Source organism: Coregonus lavaretus, assembly GCF_964263955.1.
Source record: "Coregonus lavaretus genome assembly, chromosome: 7".
Taxonomy (NCBI): Eukaryota; Metazoa; Chordata; class Actinopteri; order Salmoniformes; family Salmonidae; genus Coregonus; species Coregonus lavaretus.
The window spans coordinates 34,091,437-34,104,401 of NC_139994.1; the positions used below are offsets into that span (position 1 = coordinate 34,091,437).

General features: G+C 42.6%; 1 protein-coding gene across 2 annotated transcripts; it reads right to left on the bottom strand.

Annotated features, from left to right (window-relative positions):
- Positions 1-261: 261 nt before the first annotated feature.
- LOC311132853 (homocysteine-responsive endoplasmic reticulum-resident ubiquitin-like domain member 2 protein) lies at positions 262-11,787 on the bottom strand. Of its 2 annotated transcripts, XM_084166207.1 has the most exons (8): positions 11,386-11,787; positions 5,706-5,783; positions 3,852-3,968; positions 3,422-3,555; positions 3,108-3,239; positions 2,286-2,576; positions 1,352-1,463; positions 262-1,095 (listed from the first exon to the last, which is right to left on the bottom strand). In XM_084166207.1, exons 1-8 carry the CDS (start codon positions 11,530-11,532, stop codon positions 925-927), a joined length of 1,182 nt encoding a protein of 393 aa, XP_084022333.1. In that variant the 5' UTR covers positions 11,533-11,787; the 3' UTR covers positions 262-924. The 2 variants fall into 2 exon arrangements, with proteins under 2 accessions (XP_084022333.1, XP_084022334.1); XM_084166208.1 differs by lacking the exon at positions 5,706-5,783 and having other exon boundaries at positions 363-1,095; positions 11,386-11,777.
- Between the last annotated feature and the right edge of the window lie 1,178 nt (positions 11,788-12,965).

The following is a 12,965-nucleotide window of genomic DNA, read 5'->3' on the forward strand; positions in this document are numbered from 1 at the left end:
GCCCGCCCTGCCTATTTCTGTGGGCACAGTCACTGTTCATGACACAAACTGTTCACACCCTTCTTGTTGGTGGAGAGAATTTTGCAGGTTTAAAGCTTATTTCCTGCAATTCTACACATTTACCCCCAAGCCATAAGACTCCTGAACAGCTAATCATGGCTACCCAGACTATTTGTATTGCTGGACTGATGATTGAGCTGGACTGATGCTTGAGCTGGACTGATGCTTGAGCTGGACTGATGCTTGAGCTGGAGCATTTCTCAGATGCTCACGACCGTTACCATTTATTTTGATATGATTCAAACCCCAAGGTTACGTTTTAACCGATGTTCACATTAAGCGCCAAATACAACACAACAAATAGGATTTAGGGTACTTTAAAACAGATTGCTTGAACCAAGCCAGTCCTACAAGTTTATATTAAATACAATATTACACTGATTATACAGTTTAACAAATATTGCAACTATACAGACACTACATACTTGATCATTCTTTCACACAGAAATAGGGCTAATTCTCATGGTATTAAACAGATAATATTACAGGGGTCAATGTTCTCTGTCTTCTTATAACAACTTACAAGTCATACTTTCCTATTCTACAACGACTGAGAAGATTTTTCTGAAGAATATTTAGATCATTTAGATCCGAGAAGATTGTTCTGAAGAATATTTAGATCTCATGATTTTGAACGTTTCAAATGATGTTCTTTTTCCGCAAAGTGTCATTTTGTTGTTCACTTCAAAACCAGTTCAAAGCCTTTTTTGTCTGCGTGGCTGAGTGACCACTTAGTTCTTCTGTAGTGCCCGGTGATCCGGTAGATGTACAATGTGTAGACATAGGGGTGAACTCGCTGGGCATACTAAGAGAGTGTATTCAGTCCAGTCAGTAGTGCCGTTCTGACTCCCATGGCTCATTGGCTCAGTTGGCAGCATTGGGCGGCCCCTCAGGTATAAGAGACATGAAGAACGTGACAATAAAAGCCCAGGTTGTGGAGAGGAAGCCAGCATGGGGAATACCATTGGGATCCTCCGGTCCTTCCTCTCCACTGTCCCCATCGTCTTCCCCTAAGCCTTCATCCATCACCCACTCCTGTGTAGGTCAAACATGGCAACATGGAAATTAGCCATTGCACAGAAACTGTAAAACTGGATAGATTTTTTTCCCCTCTTACAATTGTAATCATTTACCATAGCAATACCATATTATGTTACCAGACAAGCATTACATAAATCATGCATCACTGCTATTGCAAATTAAATTACTGTATAATTGAAGGAGTTATCTGTCCTGACATTCAGAAGCACTTAAACTAGAGGTTAAAGATCAGAGGTTACAGATTACCTACCGTCTCTTGGAGGTCATGATGAAGGTCGGCCTCCATCTCGTCCTGGTGGGGCCCGTCCCCAGGGTTCTGAAGTTCATTCTCCAGGTTAAAGGGGAACCACCCTGCTTGGTGCCTAACGTAAACACAGAGAAACAGCCAATAACAAACCCTGTGATACATAATGGGTGACCGTTCACAACACATTTGTTGGGTCAAAGACCCAAGAAGACCCGGATAAAAAGGTATAGGTTTAATAGAAAGGATTCAGAACAATCTCACTTTCCATTTACACAATTTGTACAAATACACTGAGTATACCAAACATTTGGAACACCTTGCTAATATTGAGTTGCACCCCCCCCTTTTGCCCTCAGAACAGTCTCAATTAATCGGGGCATGGACTCTACAAGGTGTCAAAAGCGTTCCACAGGGATGCTGGCCCATGTTGACTCCAATGCTTCCCACAGTTGTGTCAAATTGGCTGGATGTCCTTTGGGTGGTGGAACATTCTTGATACACTCTGGAAACTGTTGTGCATGAAAAACCCAGCAGCGTTGCAGTTCTTGACAAAATTGGTGCGCCTGGCACCTACTACCATACCCCATTCAAAGGCACTTCGATTTTTTGTCTTGCCCATTCACCCTATGAATGGCACACATACATAATCCATGTCTCAATTGTCTCAAGGCTTAAAAATCATTTTTTTACCTGTCTCCCCCCATTCATCTACACTGATTGAAGTGGATTTAACAGGTGACATCAATAAGGGATCATAGCTTTCACCTGGATTCACTTGGTCAGTCTGTCATGGAAAGATCCTGGTCCCAGAGCTGTATAGCTATCTCTATGTATATTGGCAAGACAGCACATACAGAGAGCTCTGGGGCCAGTCTAGTATGTCACCTCTAAGAGGGACACGTAGTATTCATTTGACAGGGTGCAGGGGAATACTCACAGGTATAGCAGCAACATGGCGCCCATCACCATGACAAAGCGGCTAAACGATGAGTAAAAGTAGACTATGCTGAGCAAGATGGCGGTGCGTGACACAGTGTACACCCAGTCCAGCCAATCACGGTTCTGCTCCTCCTCGTTCAGCAGTGCCTCTGCTCCCTGGGCGTTCAATTGGATGTCGGGATCGCCACGGTGCTCCTCCGGGGGAGGCGGGTTCAGATGATCTGATTGGCCAGGCTGGGCCGAGAGCAGGTCAGGCCTGAGATGGTGAGATGAGGCAGCCAACATCTGACTGAAGGGCGAGGGAGAGAGACAGACAGAGAAAGGAGTGAGAAATGGATGTAAACATAAACTGGATCAGTAGCTAGGTTTCCATCTAACTGTCGAGAGAATGTGAATACGCTAAAATCCACATAAAAACAATATTTGTGTATGAAGGTGTTTCCACCACCATTTATCACACTATTCATTTTCACAAAGCAAAAAGATCCCACCATGTCGAACAAACACATTTTCTGTCAACAATTATGAAATTGTACCGACACTTCCTCTTTCCATCAGCATGGTCTTGACTTTTGACCATGTCGAACAAACACATTTTCTGTCAACAATTATGAAATTGTACCGACACTTCCTCTTTCCATCAGCATGGTCTTGACTTTTTTCATGCGTCAGGTAACTCATTCACCTCATTCACTTAAGTTAGTTTTATATAGAGATCATCTGAAATTGAGATTATTGTGATTGAATCTCAATGATTGCATGACACAGCATGGGTAATTGAGCATATTGTCACACAGTTATTGGGAGACAGCAGACTTACTAGTGCATGTAGTATTGCTGGGTGTACACCTGCTGCCACCACAGCAGTGTCATGGGATTGTACTGTATGCCAGGGTAGGCTGGCATGTTGGTGGGAGGGCCTTGCTGTGGAGGGAACTGGTTCCACATATAGCTGCAAGATAAGTACACAGTTACGGGGTAAGGAGTTTGGGCATTACCAGTAGACAACAAGCTCATTAACACATACAAACACACAGAAATCTATTAGAAAGTGAGAGCTCTCAACAGTAGTACACTTCTTGGCCAATCATAACGTGTGTCCAGAACTAACCGTGCTGGTGTATAAGGGCTTACCCTTGCATAAAGGCAGGGTGTGCTGCATGGTTAGGGGCGGGGCCTGTACGATGTCTCAGCCCGTCAGAGCTCTCTCCAATGGAGGTTGATTGGCCATCTTGGCTAGGGGAAGGGACACTGGGGCTCTGACCCATCTGAGAAAACAGACAAATACGTTTTGATTATTTTACTTCTCTGACTCCACTTAAAGTTGACTGACCACAAACATTTCATTCATCAGGAGCTGTGTGGATTACAATATAGAGTAGACCTAGGATAGCCTTGTTCCAGGTCTGTTTGTGCTCATGTCAACTCTTTAGCTCATTCTCATTTTGGCATGATAGCACAAACAGACTGGCACGCAGGCTAGCTCTAGGTGTGCTGGGATGATGAAATGAGTGGCAATAAATGGAGCAGTACGGTGGGTGTTGCATGCATACCGGTAACTCACCGTGGAGCTAGTAGAGGGGACTCCAGGGGCCTTGTTACTGTGGCTGCTGAGGAGCTTGGGGGACCCAGGAGGGGTGTGTGATGCACACACCAGGTGGACCATGTGGTACTCATCCTGCTGTAAGAGTCATCCGTGGCCATTAGCAAGGACAGCCACACTATTGCGTTAACAAAGTACAATAAGAATGAGATCTAGGATGAATGCATACGTTGCCGTAATCTCTGAACAGAATATCATGTGAAAATGAAATACACTGCTCAAAAAAATAAAGGGAACACTAAAATAACACATCCTAGATCTGAATGAATGAAATAATCTTATTAAATACTTTTTTTCTTTACATAGTTGAATGTGCTGTCAACAAAATCACACAAAAATTATCAATGGAAATCAAATGTATCAACCCATGGAGGTCTGGATTTGGAGTCACCCTCAAAATTAAAGTGGAAAACCACACTAAAGGCTGATCCAACTTTGATGTAATGTCCTTAAAACAAGTCAAGATGAGGCTCAGTAGTGTGTGTGGCCTCCACGTGCCTGTATGAACTCCCTACAATGCCTGGGCATGCTCCTGATGAGTTGGCGGATGGTCTCCTGAGGGATCTCCTCCCAGACCTGGACTAAAGCATCCGCCAACTCCTGGACAGTCTGTGGTGCAACGTGGCGTTGGTGGATGGAGCGAGACATGATGTCCCAGATGTGCTCAATTGGATTCAGGTCTGGGGAACGGGCGGACCAGTCCATAGCATCAATGCCTTCCTCTTGCAGGAACTGCTGACACACTCCAGCCACATGAGGTCTAGCATTGTCTTGCATTAGGAGGAACCCAGGGCCAACCGCACCAGCATATGGTCTCACAAGGGGTCTGAGGATCTCATCTCGGTACCTAATGGCAGTCAGGCTACCTCTGGTGAGCACATGGAGGGCTGTGCGGCCCCCCAAAGAAATGCCACCCCACACCATGACTGACCCACCGCCAAACCGGTCATGCTGGAGGATGTTGCAGGCAGCAGAACGTTCTCCACGGCGTCTCCAGACTCTGTCACGTCTGTCACATGTGCTCAGTGTGAACCTGCTTTCATCTGTGAAGAGCACAGGGCGCCAGTGGCGAATTTACCAATCTTGATGTTCTCTGGCAAATGCCAAACGTCCTGCACGGTGTTGGGCTATAAGCACAACCCCCACCTGTGGACATCGGGCCCTCATACCACCCTCATGGAGTCTGTTTCTGACCGTTTGAGCAGACACATGCACATTTGTGGCCTGCTGGAGGTCAGGGCTCTGGCAGTGCTATTCCTGCTCCTCCTTGCACAAAGGCGGAGGTAGCAGTCCTGCTGCTGGGTTGTTGCCCTCCTATGGCCTCCTCCACGTCTCCTGATGTACTGGCCTGTCTCCTGGTAGCACCTCCATGCTCTGGACACTACGCTGACAGACACAGCAAACCTTCTTGCCACAGCTCGCATTGATGTGCCATCCTGGATGAGCTGCACTACCTGAGCCACTTGTGTGGGTTGTAGACTCCGTCTCATGCTACCACTAGAGTGAAAGCACCGCCAGCATTCAAAAGTGACCAAAACATCAGCCAGGAAGCATAGGAACTGAGAAGTGGTCTGTGGTCACCACCTGCAAAACCAGTCCTTTATTGGGGGTGTCATGCTAATTGCCTATAATGTCCACCTGTTGTCTATTCCATTTGCACAACAGCATGTGAAATGTATTGTCAATCAGTGTTGCTTCCTAAGTGGACAGTTTGATTTCACAGAAGTGTGATTGACTTGGAGTTACATTGTGTTGTTTAAGTGTTCCCTTTATTTTTTTGAGCAGTGTATAAGAAAATGAATGCAGCAGACAGACCTTTCTGAGCACATCTTTCAGTGTTAAGTGATCCAAGAGGAGCTTCCCAGAATACACCAGCCTCTGGTCTTTGGAGCTCTACAATAAAAATCAGACAGTTCAGAATATAGAACAGCTTATTTATGATCCTGCTGCTCATCTATGAACGTTTGAACGCCTTGAAAAACAATTTGGACTTAATGACCACATGTACTCTTAAATTTCTTCTCAGTACAGCCAGAAGAGGACTTGCCACCCTTCGAAGCCTGGTTCCTCACTAGGTTTCTTCCTAGGTTCCTGCCTTCAATCGAGTTTTTCCTAGCCACTGTGCTTCTGGCTCTGCATTGCTGGGTATCAGTAAAGCTCTTTGTGACACCTGCTGTTGTATAAAGGGGTTTATACCATACATTTGATTGATTGATAACCCCTGAAAACAGTGGTTTTCCTTTCACTTTCCTTCACTTTGGGTGAAGATTCCCTTTCACTTGCTTACATTGCATAAGAACATATAAGTAGTAGTGATTTAATTAAATAGAATATAATATTTTAGACTAGCCTCAGCTCCCAGACTGTGATGGATGAGACTTAGAAGGATGGCAACGCGAGACTAGCCTTAGACAAATGGTACTTGGAGATCACAAGATCAAAAGGTTGATCCTAAGGTAACTGGGAAGGCCCAAATACACACCACTAGCTAGTAGCTACATAGGGCAGTTTAGTTCATCAGATTGACACAGGTTTACTTCTGGATCAAAAAGGGGCTTAGATGGTGGGCGTGGCAATGAGCGCCGTCGACGGCTACATTGTAGAGAACATTTTAGAGGCCCCCATCTTGGTGCTGTATATTTTTTTTTATTCTGCACAAATCTCCATGGAGCTGAGATATTTTTTTTCTTTAGTTTTAAAGCTAATTTCAGGCGATTCTACATATTCTGCCATGGAGCCGAGAGAAAATGTTGCAGTTTTAAAGCTAGTTTCCTGCAATTCTATGCATTTTGCCATGGAAAAGGCTGTGTTATTTTGCTCAAACATAACAAAATAAATCCTGCTAAATTCATTTTATTTTATTTATTTTTTACTCTCCCACACTGCTTTTATTTTGGTGATTGTTAGTTCTCAAAGATTATTTAAAAATATATATACAGTACTGATAGATGAATTTGTATCTTTATTGTAATGACTAAAATATTCCACCCCGATACTGTATAACTGTGTGAACTGTAGGGAAGGGGACCTGGAAACTGTCAAACATAAACATTCCAACAAGGAAGGAGACCTAGAAACTGCTAAACTTAAACATTCTATACTGTGGAAAATCACAGGCCGCCTAAAGGTGGGCGGAGCAAAGTCCTTTGTGTGGACGCATATAAAAAGGCTGTGTGTGTTTTTAGCGGCAGAGCTCTCATGAATAAAGAAACTGATTCATTGCAGAAATGGGACTTTGTTTAATTAATTATTAACTAGAGTATTACAACCTCTGGGAATTATTCAAAGCTTGAGTAACAGTTGAGTTTAACTATTAGAGATAGAAATTCTCGTGACAAGTACCAGTCAAAAGTTTGGACACACCTACTCATTCCAGGGTTTTTCTTTATTTTTAGCATTTTCTACATTGTATAATAATAGTGAAGACATCAAAACTATGAAATAACACATATGGAATCATGTAGTCACTAAAAAAGTGAGATGCTTCAAAGTAGCCACCCTTTGCCTTGATGACAGCTTTGCACACTCTTGGCATTCTCTAAACAAGCTTCATGAGGTAGTCACCTGGAATGCATTTCAATTAACAGGTGTGCCTTCTTAAAAGTTAATTTATGGAATTTCTTTCCTTTTTAATGCGTTTGAGCCAATCAGTTGTGTTGTGGTCTAAGTGGTCTAAGGCACTGCATCGCAGTGCTAACTGTGCCACTAGAGATCCTGGTTCGAATCCAGGCTCTGTCGCAGCCGGCCGCGACCGGGAGACTCATGGGCGGCGCACAATTGGCCCAGCGTTGTCCAGGGTAGGGGAGGGAATGGCCGGCAGGGATGTAGCTCAGTTGATAGAGCATGGCGTTTGCAACGCCAGGGTTGTGGGTTCGATTCCCACGGGGGGCCAGTATAAAAAAAAAAAATGTATTCACTAACTGTAAGTCGCTCTGGATAAGAGCGTCTGCTAAATGACTAAAATGTAAAAATGTAAATGTAGGGATGGTATACAGAAGACAGCCCTATTTGGTAAAAGACCAAGTCCATATTATGGCAAGAACAGCTCAAATAAGCAATGAGAAACGACAGTCCATCATTACTTTAAGACATGAAGGTCAGTCAATACGGAACATTTCATGAACTTTGAACGTTTTTCAAAACCATCAAGCGCTATGATGAAATTGGCTCTCATGAGGACCGCCACAGGAAAGGAAGACCCAGAGTTACCTCTGCTGCAGAGGATAAGTTCATTACAGCTACCAGCCTCAGAAATTGCAGCCCAAATAAATGCTTCACAGTGTTCAAGTAACAGACACATCTCAACATCAACTGTTCAGAGGAGACTGCTTGAATCAGGCCTTCATGGTCGAATTGCTGCAAATAAACCACTATTAAAAGGACACCAATAAGAAGAAGAGACTAGCTTGGGCCAAGAAACACGAGCAATGAACGTTAAACCTGTGGAAATGTGTCCTTTGATCTGATGTTTAGTCATTTAAGTTTACACTTAATGTGTTTTTCCATCCCGATTTGTATTTTTTACACTGTTTGGACTTAGGCAATAAAAGGATTACAATGGTAGAAACATCCCTGTGACAGGATTAGGCTAGACATAGAAGCTGTAGTAGGGTATATGACAGCGCCGGGAAGCATAGAAATAGCATACATAGATCTACCGCTTCTTAGACTTGCTTTCAAAGAGAATGACAGATTTATAACTCACATTTCTATGTGGATTTGGTTGGACAGCCCAAAAAGTTACATATTGCAGCTTTAACAAAGAAGGCTCTGTCACCTGGTTAAAACTATTATGGTAAACAGTGATGAGATAGATGACACTAACCAGAGAAGTTGGAGAACACACAACAGACTGAGATTACCAGACAAGAGTGCTTTGTGTTTACAGTGATTACTGAGCAGGAACCGTAACGAAATCAGAGAACTAAGGAATCTCACTGCCCTCCTTCCAGCCTGACGTCAAATCTACACACATTCAAGACAATAATATTTTCAAATATAGGCTCAGCACAACCTTTCTTTATTGCTTTATCCTCCTCCCACCTCTCTTTTCCCCCTAGAGTTATTAAAGGTTATTCAACTGTGGTTTGACATTCTTTCGGATGCGGTGATGGGTTTTAAAATCGAATCTCCATTGGTAATAGGTTTTCACATCACAGATATTAGGCTATCCATTTTAGTAATATGACATAACATGAATTCAAAAGTGTTGGCCTACATTTAAACAGATGTTTATCCCGGTTAGGAAATCATCACTGTGTAGCAAAAAGCAATTGCAGGGGTACACAGGATGCAGATGCAGAAAATGTGATGGTGAATTCAGCTAAAATGAAGCTAGTTAGACTGTCAGTATTCTGCAGTCTTTTTTTCAGACAAATAAATTAGGTCAATAAACACATAACACTGTTTATAAACCTATACTACTAAGTGAATCATTCACATCAAAGCAAACCGAGCTAGGTTCTGTTTCTCTCTCCAACTAATAGGATTAAGCATACACACATTGAAAAACATTCACTTAAACAAAGGCTTCAATTCAAATTAGTATTGGACTACTAGGCTATATAACCTACTTATAGCCTACTCCTGCATCAGGTCACATAGCATCCAGTCACTTACAGTTGAAGTCGGAAGTTTACATACACCTTAGCCAAATACATTTAAACTCAATTTTTCACAATTCCTGACATTTAATCCTAGTAAATCCCAGTTAGGATCACCACTTTATTTTAAGAATGTGTAATGTCAGAATAATTATTTATTTCAGCTTTTATTTCTTTCATCACATTCCCAGTGGGTCAGAAGTTTACATACACTCAATTAGTATTTGGTAGCATTGCCTTTAAATTGTTCAACTTGGGTCAAACGTTTCAGGTAGTCTTTCACAAGCTTCCAACAACAAGTTGTGTGAATTTTGGCCCATTCCTCCTGACAGGCTGGTGTAACTGAGTCAGGTTTGTAGGCCTCCTTGCTCACACACGCTTTTTCAGTTCTGCCCACAAATGTTCTATAGGATTGAGGTCAGGGCTTTGTGATGGCCACTCCAATACCTTGACTTTGTTGTCCTTAAGCCATTTTGCCACAACTTTGGAAGTATGCTTGGGGTCATTGTCCATTTGGAAGACCCATTTGCGACCTAGCTTTAACTTCCTGACTGATGTCTTGAGATGTTGCTTCAATATATCCACATCATTTTCTTTCCTCATGATGCCATCTATTTTGTGAAGTGCACCAGTCCCTCATGCAGCAAAGCACCCCCACAGCATGATGCTGGCACCCCCGTGCTTCACGGTTGGGATGGTGTTCTTTGGCTTTCAAGTGCGTCTCCTTCCTGAGCGGTATGACGGCTGCGTGGTCCCATGGTGTTTATACTTGCGTACTATTGTTTGTATAGATGAACGTGGTACCTTCAGGCGTTTGGAAGGATGAACCAGACTTGTGGAGGTCTACAATTTTGATGTCAAGCAAAGAGGCACTGCGTTTGAAGGTAGGCCTTGAAATACATCCACAAGTACACCTCCAATTGACTCAAATTATGTCAATTAGCCTATCAGAAGCCTCTAAAGCCATGACATCATTTTCTGGAATTTTCCAAACTGTTTAAAGGCACAGTCAACTTAGTGTATGTAAACTTCTGACCCATTGGAATTGTGATTCAGTGAATTGTAAGTGAAATAATCTGTCTGTAAACAATTGTTGGAAAAATTACTTGTTTCATGCATTACTTGTGTCCTAACCGCCTTGACAAAACTATAGTTTGTTAATAAGACATTTGTGGAGTGGTTGAAAAACGAGTTTTAATGACTCCAACCTAAGGATGTCTCTGTAGTACAGAGAATCCTCAATGATGGCTGCTGTAATTGTTCATCCAAATGCAGCCCTGGAAACTTGAGGGAGAAGTAGACCTAACCCACTGGGCACAGACTTCAGTTCAACATCTAGTTTTGATTTACATTTGGTTGAGTTATCAACTAAAATGAATTCAATGTGAAATCAACAAAACATTTTACCATGTCATTGGATTTAGGTTAAAACTTGAGTGAAAAAACTCCTAAATGCCCTTACATTGATTACTTTTTGCAAATCCAATTCATCTTCCACGTTAATGAAAAGTAATCAAATAGATTTGGGGGGGATGAAATGACATGAAAATTACATGGAAACAACGTTGATTCAACCAGTTTTTGCCCAGTGGGAAGTCAGTAGCAGTTTGATATTTGTGCTACTTATAGTCTGCCTTTATAATGTTTCAGGGATAGGGACAAGTTGTCCCAGATGGCTGTAACCTCCAAACTTAAAATGCCAATCATCAGGGAGGTGCATTTCAGAATAAAGACATCCCACAGAGTGGACATGGCTCTATGCTCTATTTTATTTAATCTATTATGCAATATATTTCTGAATGTTTATATATACACATCATTGATCTGAACAGACCTCAAGGGAAATGAAAACTGAGACCAAACTCACTGTACGTAAGCGATAACCTACTCACCGGTTTACTGGGATATACATGTGAGATATGGGTTTTTAGTTTATCCACTGTCCAGTTCAGGAAGCAGTTGATGGTCTGGTCATCATACTTCTGGTTGGGTGCCTTGATGACAACGATAACAGGACTGCCGGCAACACCCTGGTCCATGTTTTACACCATCTGTTAGTGTCCTCTTACGGTGCCTTGCACATAGCCCAGATTTGTTGGGCTGGAACAACAGAATGGTCTCTTCCAATGCGGAGGACTACTAAATGTCTTTACCCACCTTAGCTTCCAGCGACTGAACTTTGCCTTGATCACCTTTAAAGCTCAGTTACAAGTCCTTGAATATAATCTGAATATCCGACCGGTTGTTGTTGTTGGCCTGCTAACTACCCGCTAGCTAACAGAAAGCGGAAATACGTAATCGTGTCCGAAACAGCTATTCCTCCCACATCCGGAACTCGTATAGTCGAATGGTCCGTGCTAATTGGAATCCTTGGGGCGTCCATACCCCATTGAAGTTTACATTTACAATGTGTTAAGGTTAGGGGCTACGTGTTTAGAACTCTTGCATGGTGGTGGTTGGGAGGAAATGGCGACTGTGCTTGAATCTGAAAGTGCGGCAAGAGAAGTGTGTGACAATGAATGGAAAATAGTGAAATCAAAGAATGGAACAAAACGAGCAAAAGTTTTAAAGGTCCGGTCCAATAATGCATGTGTTATTGGACTACGTTTTTTGGACAAGGAGATTCATTTGGGAAATCCATTTGTAATATCGAGGACTGAAGAAAGCAGTGGGAAAGGTGGATTCATTCAAGGTGACCTTATTTTGGTTAATTGTGTTGATGAAGAACAGAACAAGCATGCACTGGATCTGCCAAAATTGTCCACGTCAGAAAGAGTGGCGATTTTAACATGTCAATCTTGGTGGGGCAAACAAAAAATGTTGGGGATGCATGGCAGCAAAGCCACAACACGAAACAATACATTAATTGCACTATAACGGTGGCAAACTGCCCACAAACTGTTAGGGCCTACATAAAGCTGTCCCAACAGCAGTCCCAACACCTTAGCACTGCTACACCTGGCTATCAGGGGAGCCTTGTCTGGCAGCAAAATAGTTCATTCAGCCTCATTTACTGCCTTTAAAAAAAAACATAGCTGATATGGCTGACTTGCTTAAACAAATGTGGTTTCTACTGACATGTACAAACTATGGCATAAGGGGACAACAAGCAGAAAGAGGCTATCCGTAATTTCGATTAAGACATTAATGAGCGAGCTAAAACGGACGTAGTCAATATAACTATTTGTTTAGCACTTTTGAAATGTACAGCGATAGAATTCAGAACATGGGCCATTCTTACAGTGTTCTCCCTGTACACCAAGTCAGAACCGCAGGATAAATAAAGGGGGCATATAAGCGGACAATGAAAGCTCTTACAATATTCGATGATTACATTTCTCTAAAACAGGTTATAGGCTACATGTGCACCACCAAGTCAAAACAGTAGGTGAAGAGGGGAAAATAGACCACATTATTAGGGTGAGGCACATGGGCTACTAACAGCTTACTGCACAACATACACTTAGTATTA

Coding starts and splice junctions, on each gene's coding strand:
- LOC311132853 (XM_084166207.1), bottom strand. CDS start 11,532: ATGGACCAGGGTGTTGCCGGCAGTCCTGTTATCGTTGTCATCAAGGCA. Junction 5,784..11,385: donor ATGTATATCCCAGTAAACCG/GTGAGTAGGTTA, acceptor TTTTTATTGTAG/AGCTCCAAAGACCAGAGGCT. Junction 3,240..3,421: donor CACCCTGCCTTTATGCAAGG/GTAAGCCCTTAT, acceptor CTTATCTTGCAG/CTATATGTGGAACCAGTTCC.